We start from the raw sequence: 20,278 nt of genomic DNA, 5'->3' as shown, positions 1-20,278 counted from the left end.
TGTGCAGGCAGGAGGACCATTGTGAGTTCAAATTCATGCTGGGCCACAGATCAGGTTGTAACTACCTAGGCTATGTGGGACCTTGTCTCAAACAAACAAAACTAAGGATGTCTATTTCTTCTGAAATTAAGAGAGTGGGGGTGAGCATTTAAATTTTCACTTTTTCCTTTTTTAGACAGGGTGTTGTACAGAGTGGCTTGGAGCTCACTCTGAAGTCCCAAGTTGGCCTCAAACTTGCAATTCTCATTGTCAGGCTTTTAAATGCTAGGACTATAGGAGTGCATCAACATACCCAACAAGCACTTGCTTTCTCGGCCTGCAATTTGAAACATGTCTTATGTTACAGACGAGATGACTGACTCTCAAAAAAAAAAAACAGACACATATACAAACATATTAGACATCATACTTTCATAAGGTGGGTATGTTCTAACTACAGGAAATATTTTCTTTTGCTTGGCTTCCTAGTACCTTGTGAATCTCTTGCTAGTAAGTGATGCTTCTTGCATTATTTTTGCAAGGAAATATCAATGTAGTGGATCTATAGATAAGCCTGAGTCAGAGGTTACAGATGGGTGATTTTTAATTTACACTCAGTAAAAACACAGCAATAACATAATATAAATAGAACGGAGTGCCCCCTGAGGGCGAAACTGAGGGAAAGGAAACATGTTATGAAAGCGACAAGGACCTGGAGCTCTGCCGGGCATGCAGGATAGAGCTAGGTCACAGTGAATTACAGGGCAGGATCATGAATGACCGATGTCATCAGAACGAGCATATCTCTAAGAGGTGAGATTTATGCTCAGTGTTAAACATTTTGAGTGGGATGGCTCAGTGGTAAGAGCGCTTGCTGCTCTTTAAGAGGACTGGGCTTCCATCTCAGCAACCACATGGCAGTTCGTGGCCACCCCAGTTCCAGGGGATCTGATGCCCTGTTCTGATCCCACAAGCACAACACACACACATATACACATAAACTCTGACATAATATAAAACCTATAAATCTAATTTTTAAAAATCTTGAATGGCCTTCATTGTGACCCCAGCAGCAGAAAATACACTATCCAAAAACTGAGCATTTTATAGGCAGTGGGTTGCCGACCTCTCCAAAGCAACACCCGCCCTTCCTTTTGCCCCAGTTACTCCCCACCCCAGGAACCCAAGCCAGATGCCCCAGGGGAGCAGTTCTGCAACATTCTGCAGAGGCCCTAGCTCACCCAGGATAGTGCAACACAGGTTCCTAATCAGTTCCACCCAGGAGAGAGCCATTTCACAGGCTTCTCCCAGCTTCCAAGCCTTTGTCAAGCTGTGCCCATCTCCACTCATACCTCACTCCGGAGGTTTTGAAACAATTACAGTCATGACTGTGAGTCCCATGCATCATGAAGACATTTGATTATAAATTAATACTATCTCTAGGGCCCTTGGCACCAACTGGTTCCCCAGGCTGCCACTGCCCTCCTCATAGTATGATCGGACTAGTTGTTCAGGTTCAGAAGGACAAGACAAACATTTTTTTTTTTCCAGTAATTCAGCTTTCTTTGATGACAATTATGTTGATAGCATGGCTTTACTACTGTTGTTCACAGCAAATATATCTTATTTGTTTATTTTTGAGACAGAGTCAATAGGTTGGCCTAGCATTTTTGAGTCTCGTGCGTCAGACTGCTTAGTGCTTGGATCACAGACATGTGCTACCATACCAAGCTCAGACTTTAACAGTCAGGATACACAAGTGTGGCAGAGTGGCACAGAAACTCAGTGGCACAGCTTGGCATGGTGGCATGCATGCAACTTTAATTAATCCCGGGGGAGCTCTGTGAGTTCCAGGCCAGCCAGACTTACACAAGGAGACCTTGTTTCAAAAAGAAAGAAACAAAACCTAAACCGGGTGTTGGTGGCACACGCCTTTAATCCCAGCACTCGGGAGGCAGAGGCAGGAGGATCTCTGTGAGTTTGAGGCCACCCTAGTCTACAGAGTGAGTGCCAGGACAGGCTAGAAAACAATACAGAGAAAATAAACCCTGTCTTAAACACACACACACACACACACAGAGAGAGAGAGAGAGAGAGAGAGAGAGAGAGAGAGAGAGAGAGAGAGAGAGAGAGAAGAAAAAGAAAGAAAGAAACAAAACCTAGCCACAACGTATAATATCCTTTTTTACGGGGGAAGGGGGATGTGTTCTAAATGACTTTTATGATTCCAACCAGACTGTAAGGCACAAATAATACAAGCAAACAAATATAAAAGGATACCCTCCAAGGTTGGTCCACCTGCGGCTGCTTACACAAACACCTAGATTACAGAGAGACAGATAAGGGGCTACACTGAATTTAATTCCAGATGGTATCTCTGTGCTGTCACCAGGCTCCAAAGTCCTAATGCAGCCCAATGCCAAATAGTCACAGTTTCAAATCTTCCATATCATTATTTCATTAAGGCAAGTGGCTGAGAACTGCCTGCATCATGATAAAGCACTTTACATTTTAAAAGAATAAATGAATATGCATAGCATTTGCAGTTAGCCCAAAAGGAATTTTAAAAAGACTGTAATGGTGTGTGTGTATGTGTGTGTGCACGTGCGCGTGCAGGGGGTGCAGGGAACTATCAAGATCCAGATATTGAGTATGTTTGTTTTTATAGCTTCTATCATTCAGTCATAATTTGTATGTTCTTTCAGTAAGGCAATTTAAAATATTTTCAAAATGTATTAATAAGTTAACAATGGCTAGAATAGAACCCTTTTATAAAAAGTTTTACTTATTTGCATGTGTGTGTGTGTGTGTGTGTGTGTGTGTGTGTGTGTGTACGTCACAGCAGAACTTTCTGGAGCTGGTTCTCTCCTTCTACCATGGGGTTCCATGGGGTCACCACTTAATAGAATGTGACTGTGTGCTGAGCTATGTCACCATCCTAGAACAAAACCCACTATTCTCACTTAGCTCTCTTTACATTTAGTGGCCCAATCAGCCACCCCATCCAAGCCAGAGTCACAGTCAAGTCCATCTGATACTAGACTGGCTTCTCCTCCAGCCTATCTGGTCACTCTAATCCCTAAAATGATACAGTCGCCTAATTGGTGGTAAGCACAGCGGCTTCCCAGTTGGTACCCTCCATTCATCGGCCACACCGAAACCAAGATTATATGTCTAATATGCATATCCAAGTACACTCACTCTACTAAGGACCATTTTTGCTTTTTGTTCCAATACGGCTCAGGATCAAGGCCAAACTCGCACCCGAACAGTCCAGCTACTTTTCCTTAGCCCAGCCATTCTCCCTTCCTGCAGGCCCAGCTACAAATTCAGTGAATGTGTGCCATTCTTCAGTTGGAATGTTGCTTTCCAGAAGAATTTCCACTCCCTTCAGGTCTCAGCAGGAACAGAAGGCCTCCCTGCTGTAGAGGATGGAGCTAGGGCTCCTTCTACAGGATTCCAGGGCCCACCCACCCCACCCTGCCCCATCTCAGCCCTGATTCTATCACTTGATTAGTTGCCCTACTAGGTGACTCGCTTGAAAGAAAAGTTTCTTCAGTCTTCTTCCTGGCTCTTTTTTCCTTGTGGAAGTCCTAGGCCCCAGAGGTCCTCCTGCTTGAGCTAGGACCATCAGAGCAGCTGTCTCGTTACCAATGACTAGTTCTTTGCCTGGGACATCATAAGTATCCAAGAAACACTCGTGGCCTCTATGCTTCTGAGCCTTTATTCTTTAATAATAAAAACACAGGCATAGTAAGTGCCTGGGGAAGCCAGTCACAACTTCTAGCTCGCCAGGCAGTCACCATGTATTGTCTCAAAGCTCTCTGGTGTGTTGCTGTCACAATTGTTGACAGAATTCAGAAGTGTTTGACATCATTTGTACGTGAAGATCACAGTAGGGGTTGGTGGCATATGGCAGCCACCATCCCCAGTCCTGTGTCAAGCAGTAGCTTATAATGAAAAGAAAATTAAATTTAAACACTCCCTCCAAAAATCATATTGCCTAAATTCTAGTAACACAACTAAAACACACACAGATGAGAGAGCCCAGCCTTAAATGCCTTTTACACGAGGCTGGGGTAGGGGTTGACAGACATGCTGTAGTAGCTAAATGCTCCAAGCACCTGCCATTTGCATGCTTCCTCATACCCCAAGCCAGCTGGCTCTAGTTTAGGAAATCTCCTTAATTCGAATCACTGGACAGACATAAGGCAAAAATAGCATTTGCAAAGATAAGCAGAACTATAGGTCAAGTCTTGGCAAGACTGCATTCTATACATGCAGCCCTTCATGCTTCTCACACTGCAGTCTACACATGCAGCCCTTCATGCTCTTCAAAGCACTTCTCTATCCATGTGTTTGTCCTAACTCCCCCAAAGAAAGTTGTGCCCCCACCACCTCACAGTGGGGAAAGGAGAAACCACAGAGACCACGATCATGGTTCAAGGTCACAGGCATAGTGAGTACAGAAACAGAAGTCAAATCTGGTGTCCTGACTCCCAGGAGTCTGTATTGTTCCTAAGCGACATGCTTGTTTGGACCTGAGTGTGCTGCTACTTTTCAGGGAAGGAAGGAACACGCTATAGGGACAGTAGTCACATCTGCAGTAATGGCAAGCCCTTTCTTCTCTCTCTCTCTGTCTCTCTCTCTCTCTCTCTCTGCCCTTCCCTCCCTCCCCCCTTTTCTCCCTTCCAGCCCACTTAAGTGGCAAGTCCAGGAAGTGGGAGGAACCATGAGCGCCACAATAGGGAAGAGGAGATGCCCGTCCCCACGCCCCTTTCCACGTCCTCTAAACATCAAGGCTGTATGTATTTCTCTACAAATCACCAGCGCCACCTTTCCAAGGAGCTGCATGCGAGCCAGAGGCCTAAGGCCACGGCTGTTCATTCTCACCTCTCCTGGGCACGGAAGGTGACACTCTTGGTTCATGTGCCTTACCCAGGCCAAGGCACTATCTGCATATGTCCCCGTCTCACAAATGTGTTCAGAGGAAGACCAAACCCCTCTAAGTTTGCCAGGATAACCAACCAAATTCCCACTCTCCTGCACTTACACCTAACCCAAGGCCCAAAATGTGAAAAGAAAATCCAGAACTGGTTTAAAAGTAGCATGATAATTTAAAGTGCTTTTAAATTAAAGGCAACTTTCCCCCAAGTAAGTGTAGCATCTAAAGAGGCCTTGCGCACAACACATATTGCCATCCGTGTGGCCAAAGAAATAATCAACTTATGCAAAGGTTTCTACACACACACACAAAGGTTTCTGTAGCATTACCAGCCACGGGGATGAAAGAGAATCAGCCCAGCCACAAGGAGCGGTTGAACCAAGGACAGATGTCCATGTGACCCAGTGATAGAGACACCAACCAACCCTCGGACTTCAAATGGATTTTGAAACCAAGTGGACTCACCTAGCATAGAAGGTGGGGAAATGTTACACATCTCTCCCTAAAGCACAGAAAACAGGTGAAAAGGACCATGTACTTACACAGTAAGACGCACGCCTACCTGGTGAGCGTCATAAAATTGTATTTTCTATTTGGAGTTTGTCTTTCGTTGCTGTAGTTTTGGGGACAAGTTCTTACTGTGTTGCCCTGGCTACAGAGAACCCCCTAGTAGATGGGGAGTAGGAAGGGTTAGGGGGGAGGCAGAACTCAGAGACCTGCCTGTTAGGAATAAAGCATGAGGAACCTTGGCAGATTCCATGGCGGGCAAGGATGATTGGGAAGGGGGGGGGGGGGCAGGGGAGACGACACATGACAAACAAGCCAGGCAGACAGAGCTTAAGTGAGAAGTTTTATTAGAAAGGGAAGGAGGGTGGGGAGAGGAAAGAGAAAAGAGGCAAAGAGACACAGAGACAGAGAGAGGACAGAAGAGGGAGGCAGGAACAGTCCCCTGTCTGCCCCAGGGGAGCAGCAGGAAAGAGCATTAAGTGGGCAGGGGTCTGTTTAAAGGGTCCTTTGCACCTGGGCTGACCAGGGCACTGCCTGAGTGCATTCTGCCCAGTGACAGGGGCAGGCCAGCATAATGCCTGAGTCCTTATAGGGCCTGCCTGCCTCTCCCTCCCAAGTGCTGGAATTAAAGACTCCATGCCACCGTGCCCAGCCCCTTCCTTCTTTTATAATAAAAAGAAGACTGTCTAGAAGGGGAATACAAGCACCACGTCTAATTCTGAATGTGGATCTTCAAAAACGCTTTCCCACTAGTGTGATGCTTATTTAAAATTTTTAATTGAGAAAAAAAAATTATAAACATTTATCCTCATAAGGGTTTCAAAGCATACACATCAGTGATGTTGAATAAATTTCACTGTACAACCACCACTGGGATCAATTTCCAGAAGTTTTCTTAACACCTCATATTGAAACTTCATATTGAAATTCTACACTATACCCACCAAGCAATTTCAACCCCCCCCCCACGGCCAGCAGTGTACACCCTGTGTCTATGACTGTGCGTTGCCTGCTAATGGAATCATACAATTATGTTTGTGTTTGGCATATTTCACCTAACACATTAAAATTTCCTTTATTGTTAAGCCCGAATAACAGTCTATTGTGGTGTGTATACATACACAAACATGTGTATATCATATTTTATATTAATTTTTAAAATGCATTTCAAGCTTGAGTCATATTTTGAAATGATGGTAAGTACTTCCAATAGCAGCTGTCTCCAGTGCAAGAGCTCACCGCACTGTATCTGGATGGATATAGATTGTGCACAAGCATATACTTGCCCTTCCTCAAACTGCATGGACTGATACACTTAAGAGCTGTAAATTTCATGTGTATGTGAATTACATGTCACTTCTTGAAAAGGAAAAGAATTCTCCACTGCCCCTCTGAAAGAAGACACAAAATAAGAATCTCTGAAAAAAACAAAGTGGACTCAGCCACTGATGCTCACTGCCGTCTTCACCTTGGGACCATCAGGGGGTCTCCAGCACCCCTAGATTTCAGCCCAGGCTCCTTCCTCTTCACTGTGCAAACAACACTTTGCTTAGGAAAGCCTGTTAAATATACTGTGGGCTAACTACCGACACTATCAACAGACCTGTCCAGGCTGATTGGTGGTGTGGGGCAAGGCACTCCTCCACCTGGGAGCAGAAATGAGGTGTGGCTGGTTGCAAGTCAGGCTCAAGGTCAGGTATTCCAAGTGATGCAATGCTGAGGCTGAGGCCATCACCCAACCCAAGAACAAGGCCCCTGGAAGGACCTAAGGCTACATGGTGTAAGGCCTGAAGTGAAAGGAACAATGCCTTGACCCCTACCAGGCTGGCTGCAAGCTATTATTGTGGCATTGAATGTGGCTAAAACCATGAGGCTGTGAATACTACCTCTTTCCTATTAACCATGACTACACGACTCTACTCTGTGCAGTATGTCTGTATAAGTGACAAGTTTAGACCACACCTAGCCATGATGAGTTTCTGGTTAAACTACTTGAACCACTCCTACATCAGAACTATTGTTTTTTTCAGTTTGCTATGTAAATTCTCCTCCACACTACCTGACCCAAGGACTGCGGGTTATCAGAGAGCAAACTTTTTATCTTAAAGAGTCTTAGAAACATAAAACAGCTGCCTCTAAGCCCAAAGGCAAACCAGAAAATGATAGCCAGGGCCTCCCTCCCATTTTTTCTTGGCTCAATGTTCTATTTTAGAAAAGAATACAGAGAGCTTGCCACTGTCATTTGTGTGGAAGCCCCATGAATGCCAGCTCTCCCAGGAATGGCTCCCATGGATCCCAGAAACTGAAACCTCAGGACAAAAATACTCTTCTTGGGGTCCCTCAAAATAAGCAATGCCGCTGCTCCTCATATTCTCAACACTATAATCACAATGCTGAATTCCGCCCTCCTATGCTTGTCTCCTCTTGCTTCGAGGGAAACCTGCTGTCAGAGCTTCTGTTTTCTGGTTATAATTCCAACTCAGCGCTCTGATTTCACTTCTCTAACTACCTTTGGAACTTCTAATCAAGGACTCCCACTCTTTACATCCCCTCCCAACCTCCAAACACCCCTATCTCAGCCAGGGCGTGGTGGTAGCCAAGGGCTAGCTAGGTGTGGATGGAGCCTCACTTCGCCTGTGCACTGTGATAAAGAGTCGCTCCCTTTGTCAGCCCATGGGACAATGAAATCAGTCCACACTGGTGAGTGTCACAACCAATGAAAATCTCACTAACCAGATCTCATGAAAATGTTATTTAAAAAGTCAAAACTGAGAGCTGAGTGTAGTAGTGCATGCCTGTGATGGCTGCACCGGGGAGGCCGAGGAAGGAAGCATGGCAGAAATCCTATTCCAACACAAAACAAACAAAAGCAACGAAAAGCCCACGAACAAAAATCTAAAAACCAGTAAAGGCCGCTAAGACCTAAGTTACATAGGCTAACACAGCTCTTCATAGGGGCAGACCTGTTAACTTACCTCCAAATAACCTGCTCTAGTTCCTGATCTAGATACACACAAGAAATAACCCCTTTGCTCTAACAAATGGTTATTTTTCTTCTCAGAATGTACTTCAAAAGCACTTTGGCATGAAGAAGCCACCACATCCAGTGATAAGGCAGAAACCACGTTACTTGGCTGAGATAACTCTTAAAGTTGCCATTGTCCTTTTAAATTTCAGCTGTTCTCACCGCATCACTGTGGAACTTGGCTGTTGTGCTAGGACCAGAATGATCCCAAAGCCTTGGGAATAGCAAAAGCAAATTAAACCTAGGTTTGCAAGGCTTGGTCTGGAACCTGCTCATTGACCCATCTGGTCACTTGTCTTTACCTCTGGAGACCAGAGCTGTCCATTTTGATGACAAGACCATCTGGAGAGAAGAGGCAAGGGGCTGCCTCATCTTCATGAGAGCTACACACGAACATCTTGCTCTTTCTTTGCCAGTACCAGATTAATGCTTGGCTGCAATTACCCAGGCTGCTTGTGCAGCATGGGCTGGAGTAAACTATGCTAGCCAATCAGACAGCCTACCCTACTGTGACTGCAAATGTGTTTTTCATATGGTTTTCTTTCATTTAGTGTGTGTTTCAAAAGTATACGCATGGGTGAGCGTGCACAAACCACATTGTTCATGTGGAGGCCAGAGGACAACTTGCAGGAGTTGGGTCTTTCCTTCCATACCATATAGATCCAGGAGCTCTAACTCAGGTTATCAGATTTGGTAGCAAGCACCTTTACCTGTTTTTTTGGTTTTGGTTTTTTTTTTTTTTTTTTTTTTTTTTGAGGCAGGGTTTCTCTGTGTAGCTTTGGAGCCTGTCCTGGAACTAGCTCTTGTAGACCAGGCTGGACTCATATTCAGAGAATCGCCTGCCTCTGCCTCCCAAGTGCTGGGATTAAAGGTGTGCTCAACCACCAACCAGTGCACCTTTATCTCGATGTTCCTCTTGTACTTTCTTAAACAGGACATAAGCAATGTGAGGGTAGATAGGAACTATAGCAAATATGACAATGCAGTCTTATTTTGTAAGATAACATCAATGAATATTCAAGGCTAACATCTGCTAATGAGAGAAAACACACAATATGCTTCTTTGAGGGTCTGTGTTATTCCCCTCAGAATGACTGTTTCCAGATCCATCCATTTACCTACGAATTTCATAATGTTGGTTTCTGTAACAGCTCACTAATACTACATGTTGTAAGTGTACCACACTTTCACTATCCATTCGTCAGTTGATGGACATGTAGGCTACTTCTATTTAATGGCTATTGTGATTAGAGGAGTGATGAATATGGATGGATGAGAAGTTATCTCTAGAGTCACAGGTGCATCATAAGATATCTCTTTGCAGAACCTCCGCAGTGGCTTCCATAGTGTCTGTACCTGTTTGGACTCCCCCCAACAGTAAGTGTCCTTCTTTCCCTGCATCCAAGCCAGTCTTTTGTGATCATTTGTTTTACGGATCCTAGCCATCCTGATTTGGGTAAGATGAAATCTCAAAGTAGTTTTAGTCGCATTTCCCCAACAGCTAGGGATATTGAATATTTTTTAAAGTTTTCTGGCCATTTGTATTTTGTGTTGAGAAGTTTCTGTTCAGTTCTATGTCCTATTTAAAACTGAGTTGCTTGCTTTCTCGATGCTCAGGGTTTTAAGTTATTTATATATTCTAGATACCAACCCCGTGTCAAATACATAGCTGGTATTTTCCACATACTGTAGGCTGCCTCATCACTTGAACCATGGTATCCTTTGCTGTATGTATGTAATCACGTTAACCTCCTGAGGTTCCATTTATTAACTGTTGGTCTTACTACCTGTAGTTTTGGTGTCCTTCTCAAAATCTTCCAGGTATATGTATCACATTTAAAATTCCCACAAAGTTCAGAAAATAACTAAGGAGTCATATGGGAAATTTCAAGAAGGGGAGACAAAACACAGTAGCATAAAAGGGTTAAAAGGGACTAACCGTACCAGAAGGGTTTAATGGGGAGGCAGATGGAAGAGCAGAGAAGAAAATGCAATTGGGGGGGGGGAGTAACTAACATTAAAGACATTTCAAAAGTCACCCACTATAGAAGTTTCCTAGTACACATACGTGGAGTTTAAGTGCAGTTATCCTATAACAGGGCAGCAGTGATCCTTCTAGACACCACAGCATCATAAATAAAAAGCCTAGTATTAGGTATGGCTATCTCCTTTGGAGGTGTTGGTCAGTGAGGTCTCACAGTCTCCCAAACATTACAGACTACTGTCAGTGCCCTTGTTATCCTCCATCACTTGACAGTAAGACCCTGTGGCTTAAGATGCCACACACAAGTCACTGACTATGGAGAAGTCAGGCTGCCACTGGCTAGGAAACTTTTATTCCTGCTGGCTAGCCTTCACGGTACTGGAAGGTGCTATTCACACTACTCAGGAGAAAACAAACCACCAGTCTTACCTAGTTGTGGACCCTATGAGTCGCATCAATGACCAACCTGGCAAGATATGCCCACTGGAGCAATAGTGGCTTGAAAGTCATAGGAGTAACCAACCACTTTCTGCTTGGATTTAAGTCCCGTTCCACAAGATGAAAACCATACTTGGCACCATTATCCGGCTAAGAAGAACCTATGTCGATATAAGTCATAGGCACTAGGGGAGAACCTATTATTATTACTTTGTTAAACATACATAGTATATTAAACTTGACTCTTAATGACTTACTATTAATGCCTGTAGATTGGTGCATCTTTCAACCATAATCAGAAAAGCTTTCTTTTGCAGTAGGTGGTGATTAACACAAAGACCCAAAACTGATCAGGGTGCAGAAGAGAAGAGACTCCGCTCCAAATGGGACATCTCTATTACACTCATTCTCCCAGGGCTCAGGAAGCAGAGGCAGAAAGGGTATCAGAGTCTGAGGCAATGGGTGACTACAAGGAAACAATGTTTTCTGGATACAGCAGGGCAATTGCACAATAAGAAATCGCTGTAGTTAAAAGACAGTATGTCAAGACCTGGGAAAGCTCAAATTCCATCATGGAGAGAGGAGGTACTGGCAATTGATAGCCGCTGGGAGAAAGTCAGTTTAAGAATGTGACCCATGGTGGTAATGTGACCCACGGTGGTTTGGCCACTCTCCGGTGGTAAGCCACACATCCAAGACTATACATAACTAGCACAAACTGCACTTGGTGGGTTTAAAAACTTCAAAGAAAGGCCAGGTGGTGGTGGTGCACACCTGTAATCCCAGCACTTGGGAGGCAGAGGCAGGCAGATCTCTGTGAGTTAGAGGCCAGCCTGGTCTACAAGAGCTAGTAGCTCCGGGACAGCCAGGACTACACAAATACAAAAACACCCTGTCTTGAAAAACAAAAACAAAAAATAAAACAAACAAGCAAAAAACTTTTTTAAAAAAAGGGGGATAAGACACAAAGTCTGGGTAGGGATGGAATGATTTATCTTAGGAGGTGTGGGGGAAAGGATAAATATGATGCAAAATACATTGTTTGAAACTCTGAAAGAACCAAAAATGTAAAGAAAAAAAAAAAAAGATTACATCACTGACAATGACTCTAGATCTCTCTGGGAGAGAAACAAAATGGACAAAAGAAAATGTGTCACCAAAGTTATTTGTTCTTTATTTTCCCCGACAGTCTAACGAATTATGGTTTCCTGAACACAGACCAGGCCCAAGGCAGAAATTTAAAAGCAAACTCAACAAGCTGGTTATTTTAATTGCATTTTGTCACTGTTATTAAAGAGGTTGGGTAGGCACCCTGCATAAACACCAGTTACCAACTCTCTGGTGAAAACCAATGAAAGCAGATACATGATCTAAAGTATTACTTTTTTTTAGTTGAAGCTTTATCACACATCCAAGGCTCTCCAAAACTCATAGGAATAGTGCCCACAAGGGGCTCAGGACAGGGCAAAGTCAATTCCTACTGGTTTGTGTGACATGTGGAGTATTTTGAACATCTTTGTCATGGCCAATCTTAATTGCCTAGTACAAGACAGATAGTCACAGGCTGCCAAAAGTGTTGCATTATGTTTTGAAAATTATACTTCATAAGGTAGAAAACTACACAATATGTGCAGGTGTTGTTTAATGAGATTAGTTTTCATATTTTAAAAAAAATAAAATATTTTGTTCTTATAAGGACAAGCTTCGGTTGTTAAGAAAATTCGATGGTGTTGGATGACTTGTATCCAGATAACACTGAAGAAAGTAAGCCTTTATTAATCTCCAGAGTAACTACCAGCGCCACAGGACTCATGAGAGAACACCAGGTACATATCTTTTTTAAAACCTATCCCCAGGTCTCTCTAGCATGGTATACTGGGAATTTTACAGGGTTTATTGTCTCCAGCTTAATATGACAGTAAAAGAGTTATGTATCCACCCAGGATCTCTTCCCCTTTCACTACACCATGGACAGCCCCATTATTCCCACTATACCATAACCACCTCTATCACCCCACCCCATCACCCCATTACACCATGGCCACCTCCATCATCCTGAACCAAAGAAGGAAGAGTAGAAAGAAGTGAAAACCAAATTACTTACCATTAACACACAGCTGAGTGCGCCCCATCTCACAAGTATTCCCATATCGTAAGCAACGTTACGCTCTACACAACACCACTTTTAAGAACTCATCTGTGACTAGAAAGAGGTGTGGACATGATCTGCGTGTATGAAGGACAGCCTTGGAAAGACGCAAACTGACAAAGCGCCACTTAAACTGCTCATCAAACCACCTCAATAAATGAAGGGGTAGACCGACCAAGGGCAGGAGTATACCTCTGTGGCTCTCCAAACCACCTGCTTTCCAAATAACCTCAAGAGAAGCACTTAAATTCGAATGCACTACTGAGGAGACCTGGAAGCAAGGGAGAGAAGTGACACGGAGCACTAAGGAGGTCACACTGTCCTTGACTAAATATGGACTGTAAGGAAAGCATGACCTCATTTTCTATGTAAGAATGACAAACTGAAATAGGCACAAAGGCCTGCCAGGCATAGAGCCCAGGGCCTTAGACAAAGCACAGCGCGCACTTGTTAACAGTGAGATGTCCATCCACACTTTATGTTGCAGAAGAACAGACAAGAAACCTCATTGTTTAAACACAGAGTAACAGACAGCAAAGAGACTTAAAACATGTACACAAGTCAAGTGAAATTATTACACTGCCATTTAAAGTCACACTCAACACTTATAGGGCTGTTGTTTGTTTAGTTGGTTGGGCTTTCTTTTTCTTTCTTTTTTTTTTTTGAGGGGGTGGGGTGGGGGTGGTAAGTGTTAAGGACTGAAGCCAGGGCCTTTGAGACTTCTATGTAAACAGGCTACCCTAAGATACATCCACAGACCCGTAAATACTTTAAAATTATATGTAGAAAATGCTTCTATGTTCTGTGAAACATGATACACACATATACATAGCACTCACTGAAACATTATACACACATATACAGGACACTCACTGAAACATTATACACACTTATATATGACACTAGATGACAAGAAATGTCCACATCACTACAACTTTCTCTTCATAGTGGAACTTGTAAAAAAATCTTCCTCCCAGCCCCTGCTTTTCAGCTCTTACCAAACTTTAATAACTAGCATATTTTACATTTTAAGAACTGAGACAATTTCTCACTATGTGGCGCACGCTTCTTGAATGCTGGGATTCTAGTTATGCCCTATAGCACCTGGCCATATCTTACTTTTATAATGAGGAAAGTAATTACATTGAAATTTATCCCGCCAATACAGAACAGATTGAAAGGGTAAGGTGTCTCTCCTGCTATCATTTAGAAACTTAGGTTGGGACTGACATTTCCATTTTTCAGCACTTTGGTGTTGTGCCCACAGACACAGACACTGTGATCATGACAGCAGGAAATCCTCCCAGGAGGTCCCTGCATATCTCAGTGACCCCGAATGAAGAAGAGTCCTTTCCAAGTGACACTCTGGCCCACACCAATATCGACCCTTTCTGTCCCTATACCTCTTGGTCTATGGAAAAACTTTGTTTTGCAAAGGAAGGAAGGAAGGAAGGAAGGCATATTTTAAAAGGGAAAAACACTTACTGACTTTTTTCCTGGCCCTTTCATTCTCCCTCCTCCATCTATGAGGTTGACAACTCCAGACACTCTTAACTTAGAAGTCTAACCCTAGGTTTTCCATATTAGGAAGGATTTTCTTAACAAAGACTAGGCTGGGGCTGAGGACCTGGATCCACAGTATAGAATGTATACTGCACTTCCAGAGGGCCCATGTCAGATAGCTCACAATGTGACACGATCACACTCAACTCTACCAAACTCTGTGACTTCTTTAGAGCCATCAGAGATATCTGCTTGGCATAGGAGCACATACCTCTAGTCTCAGAGATTAGGAGGCAGAAGGAGGAGAACCAGGAGTTCAAGTCTAGCCTGGGTGGGGGAGGGGATCTACCTAGTGTCAGAATGAGGGCAGTCTGGCACTCGATAGTATAAATTTCTTCTTGAGACAACTATAACACTCTTTATTCATGTTGCCCTTAACATTTTAAGTGCTATTAAGTACCTTTCAAAATAGTTATTTATTCTATGTGACTTGATGTGCCAGCTGGTTTTTATGTCAACTTGGCACACGCTATAGTCATCTGAGAGGAGGGAACCTCCATTGAGAAAAGGCCTCCATGAGATCTAACTGTAGGCTGGACTGTTGGGCATTTCCTTACTTCCTGATTGATGTGGGAGGGGCCAGCCCATTGTGGATAGAGCCACCCCTGTGCTGGTGGTCCTAGGTTCTATAAGAAAGCAGCCTGCGCAAGCCATGGGGAGCAAGCCGATAAGCAGCTCCCCTCTATAGCCTCTGCATCAGCTCCTGCCTCCAAGTTCCTATCCTGCTTGGGTTCCTGTCCTGACTTCCTTCAATGAGAGGCTATGATGTGGGCATGAACACCAAGTAAACCCTTTCTTCCCCAACTTGCTTTTGGCCATGGTGTTTCATCATAGCAATAGAAACCCTGACTAAGACACTTGGTGAACCAGGACTCTGTTCCTGGTGGCCAAACAGACAGACACCCATAGCATAAAAGATATATGTTCTTTAAAATAAACCCTAGGGTGTACTCCGTGAGTGAAATTCCTGCCTCACACACACGAGTCTGGCAGCAGGAACCTGCCCAAAAATGGGAGAGAGGTGATTCCAAAGTTGTTGTTTGACTTCTATATGTGTGCCATGGTATACATCCACACATATATGTGTCTACACACACACATGCATGCATACACACACACCCTCACACACTAATAAATACAATTCTAAAATGAAATATACCATAGCATTTTGCTTCTTTCCTTAGCAATCGACATTGTTCTACGGTAAAGGTTGATTTCAATAGCTTTATTATGAGGTATTGGCTGATTTTCTTTACTTTTTTTGAGACAGGATTTCTCTGTGCATCTTTGGAACCTGTCCTGGAATTTGATCTGTAGACCAGGCTGGCCTTGAACTCACAGAGATCCGCCTGCCTCTGCCTCCCGAGTGCTGGGACTAAAGGCGTGCGTACCACCACCTTGCTTGGCTGTTTCTTATTCTTTCTCCTCCACCAAAGACTAAGCCAACCTTACTAGAATTAAATATTGTTTTCACTGAATAATCTGAATGACCATCTCTTCTAACATGAATTTCTGGGCTACAGTTTCCCTTCCATGGGAGGACTCTTCCATAATTTTCCTTTATCTATTGAGACTTTCAAGCTCAAAATCTGGGAGTGGCCAGATGTCTCAGCTCATAGAGATGCTTGCTGCCGGGCCTGACAACCTGAGCTCAATCCCTGGCACCCACAGGATGAAGGAGCAAGAGCCTGAACTTCCACAAGTTGTTCTCTGACTTTCTTGGGGAAGTTTGTGAGCTCTTTCTCTCTCCATCACCTTGGGTGTGCAGGGCTGTGTCTGTGCTTCTCATCTAGTCAATACATGAGTGAAGAAATAAAAATGTTAAGTTTCAAAATATGGCATCTGAGATTAAATTTAAGTCTAGGATGAGAGCTGGAAAGCCAGAAACTTAGTTCTAAGTTTCTAAGACACCTGAGAAATCCTCACTGCGCAACCAAGGGGGGTGTAGGCCTGAAGTTCAAGTTCAAGTCTACCATTTACTATCTACGCATTTCTTGGGCATGAGATTTACCACGCCTAAACCTCTCAGTCATCCCTCAAATATAACATGCATAAATATAACATGATATTTTAAGCCTGTAGTTGATAATCAATGAATGGAAGTGATTAATACTTTAGACTATCAAGCAATAATAATGGGGCTAAAAGGATAATTGCATATATGTATGCACATACATATAAAGTTATCAAAAGTGTTTCTTATTCTTTGCTATAATGCTTATATATAGATTGAAAACAATCATTTTGTTCTACATATAACTTTCTTGTTCAGTGGAGAACTCAATCCACCCCAACTTCTCAAGACTGTCATTTTTTTTTTATGTGATAATAGATTTGTTTGTGGGCTTTGTTTATTTGTCTGTTTTTGAGATAGCCACACTGTGTAGATAGGGGGCTGACCTGGAACTGGTTGGAACCGATTCTTGGTGTAGCCCAGGCTGCCCTTGAACTCAGAGATTCTCCCTCCACTGTCCTAGTGCTGGGATTAAAGTGTGTGCCTCCAGGCCCAGCTGATAACAGCTTTTGTAATTGTTAGAATATGCCACTGTATTGCCTCCCCAGCAAGCTATAAAATGACAGAGACGTCCATAATGTTCATGTAGAGAATCAGGAAGCTAGGAATGGATTTACAGATCCCCTACTGGCACCCTACAACACATATGCTCTGAGACCTTTGGGTGGTTCCTTTATGTGATCACCAACGCGCAGTGTTCAAACCTTTCAGTGGAGTCTAAATTTCCACTCTAAAAGTTCCGCCAAGGTCTCTGAGGAAACCACTAAATGATGTTTATAATTATAAACAAAACCTACCCAAGAAACGTTTGAAAAGCTTTCCCTGGTCTTTTGTTACCCACAGGACAGGGACTTTAAAGCTGACAGATGTTTTGATGATGGTGAGTTTCTTACTCCAAGGCATGGGAAGCAGATACTTTGTTTTCCTTGTGCTTCTTTCTGTGCCTCTTAGCCTATGCATATGAGTCACTGGTCCTCACAGAGAGGTGGACTACACCTGCCTACCCTGTCACTGTCTACAACTGCTCACTCCCACCTCCATCCCCAAACACAGGGCTCCCCAGAAAGAACAAAAGAACATTTACCCCGCTGCTTTGAAACACGGGAGTGGTTGGGGGAAGGAGCCCATTTGCAAAAGTAGATCTACCTTAGAGTTTTGAAAAGATGAAGCTCCCATCCCCAAATCCTCTCCTGGGCTTTAGGATGTAACTGCACCCGCCTGGAAACCCTGCAAAAAGCAGTTCCCACAGGCGAAGTGTGGGATCCGGTGCCTCCCAGCCGCTGGAGAGCCTGCAGCACCAGATTGGCAATGACAATGACGCCACATGGAGATAATATGAAAGAAGAAACAAGGACGAGAAGACAGCACCAGAAATGTCCGAGTTCTTTACAGGTCCAAGGAGGTGGAAGGGTTAAAAAAAAAAAAAAAAAAGGAAACAGAAATCCTAAAGTAAAGATAGTCAGTGGTCCGATAAGCACGGCACCTTCAGGGTAGCCTTAAACCTTATTCTAGGCTATAAGCGAAGATGTAAAAATTGGAAGTACGTGGGAAATCAACTTGGAGACATCATTGTAAGGCAAATTCTCCCACCAACCGAGTGCAAGTAAAAAGCCAGCACTCAATGCTACTAGAAACTACAAGGAGTTCTGGGCCCAAGGTTTACATAATCTCAAATTACATAATACACATCCCGTGCACGAAACCCCCTTCTATAGGTGATGTTCCCCATCACCCAGTCGCTTGCCATTTTCCAGAGAAAACTGGAAAAGTCTCCAGTATTTGCGGAGGTAGGGAACCGGGTGCTGCAAAAGTCACCCTCAGCAAGCTGCAAAGCCAAGTCAAATGTTCCAAGGTAAAGGGGCTTTAGGAGCAGGTGACTCCCCTCCTCCCGCACCCCCCAGCGCCAGGCGTCCAAGGGTCCAAGGCCGAGCGAAGCTGGGCGAGCGGGACGCACCGGGCGCGGCCAGGCTTACCTGCTCCCCGAAGTCGATGGCTATATTGGTGATGCCGAGAGGCACCAGGAACCGGATTAGGGGCCAATAGTGCGTGAGCGCCGGGAATTTCACCATAGTCCCCGCTGTGGGCTGACCCCACACTCATCTGCCACCGCGAGGGCACTGTGCTGGGAGGCGCGCGAAGCGCGGCGCGGGGACGGAGGCCGCGGCCGGTGGGGCCTGGGGCGGCGGCTGCTGTGGCGACGGCGCCCTCTCCAAGCGCGGCTGCTCTAGCAGGAGAGCCGCAAGCTCAAGTCCATCCCCGCTGCCCTCCCACACAACAAAGATCTGCCGGGGAGCAAGAGAGGAGGGACAGGGACGGCGGCGGCGGCGGCGGCGGCGGCTGCAGGAGCTTCTGCTGACAGCGGCTCCATTATAAGCGCTCTGGGCCCGGAAATAAATAAATAACCGCGCGCACGAGGCGCCTCCGCCGCCGCCGCCGCCGCGCGGAGGAAATCAGGGGCGGGCGGAGGCGCGACACCGCTGGCGACCCGGGAGGGGGCCGGCCCGGCGCCGCCTCCCCGCTCGGCTACGAGCGGCGCGGCCACGGGGGGCGCTGCGCTCGCACAAGCCGCTCGTTCCCTGCCCGCGTGGGACCCCGGCGCTGCCTTGGCCGGGCGCGCGGAGCGTGGAGGAGGAGGGCAGGGTCTCCGGGCTGCACGGCCTGGGTGACCCGGCCCTGACCGCCCACGCTATCCCCGGACGGCCCGGGAAGGCGGAGTGAGCGCCGTCTCCAGAGTTAGGGACCGGACGCAGAGCTCCGGGGACAACGGGGCTGGGAAGGCCCCCCCAGTGTCCGGGCGGCCTCAAGATTGGCAGGGAGGTGCAGGATGCCCTGCCTCAGGACAGAAGGAAGGTTTCCCAGAATGAGCATCCCCTAGGGATATCCAGGGACAACGGAGATCTGTGGCCCCATGGGAAAAAATACAGAGGGTGTCAGGGACTGACTGGCTGCTTAGTAAGCTCCTGGGCTAAGGTTCTGGAGTGCTCCATACTGGCTTCCAGCTTTTGCTGCAATGTGCAACTATTAATTCATTTAAAGCCAACCAGTAAATCTGCCTTTAAATTAGAAAGAAAAGAGAGAGAGAGAGAGAGAGAGAGAGAGAGAGAGAGAGAGAGAGAGAGAAAAGGAAATCTGTTCGGCTGTGTTATAATATACCCCCAGTGATTGCCTGATACATTAATTGCTGTGCTGAGACTCTTAACCTAAAACTAAACAGCTTGACAAAGCCGGCATCACCCGGCATCCCAGCACAGTGAACGAAAAAATGGTCCAAGGCAGTGAAAGAAAAAGGATTCACAGGAGGGTGGGGCTGGCCTCACCGGCATGAAACATGTACAGTCACAAAAAGCCCAGCTCACAGCAGGCCCTGAACATGCTTTTCTTGCCCCCTTTACTTTTTTTTCCCGTGTGTGTGTGTGTGTGTGTGTGTGTGTGTGTGTGTAGGTGTGTAGGTGTGTGTGTGTAGGTGTGTGTGTGTGTAGGTGTAGGTGTGTGTGTAGGTGTGTGTGTGTAGGTGTAGGTGTGTGTAGGTGTGTGTGTGTAGGTGTGTGTGTGTGTGTGTGTGTGTAGCTATGTCTATGGATGTTTTTGCCTGCGTGTATGTCTGTGCACCCTATCCATGCCGGGTGCCCTCAGAGGCCAGAGGAGGGCGTTGGGTCTCCTGGATTACAGAAGTT

At 45.2% G+C, this 20,278-nt stretch overlaps 1 protein-coding gene across 1 annotated transcript in view; it reads right to left on the bottom strand.

Annotated features, from left to right (window-relative positions):
* Ankh (ANKH inorganic pyrophosphate transport regulator) overlaps positions 1-18,949 on the bottom strand; it is a 133,990-nt gene extending 115,041 nt beyond the window's left edge. The window contains exon 1 of the mRNA XM_051182592.1: positions 18,578-18,949. Within this exon, the coding sequence (XP_051038549.1) occupies positions 18,578-18,673 (96 nt within the window). The 5' untranslated portion in view covers positions 18,674-18,949. The remainder of the gene's footprint in view (positions 1-18,577) is intronic.
* Between the last annotated feature and the right edge of the window lie 1,329 nt (positions 18,950-20,278).

The sequence above is a fragment of the Phodopus roborovskii genome, unplaced genomic scaffold (assembly GCF_943737965.1).
Source record: "Phodopus roborovskii unplaced genomic scaffold, PHOROB, whole genome shotgun sequence".
Lineage (NCBI taxonomy): Eukaryota > Metazoa > Chordata > Mammalia > Rodentia > Cricetidae > Phodopus > Phodopus roborovskii.
This window is presented reverse-complemented; position numbering and strand designations above follow the sequence as displayed.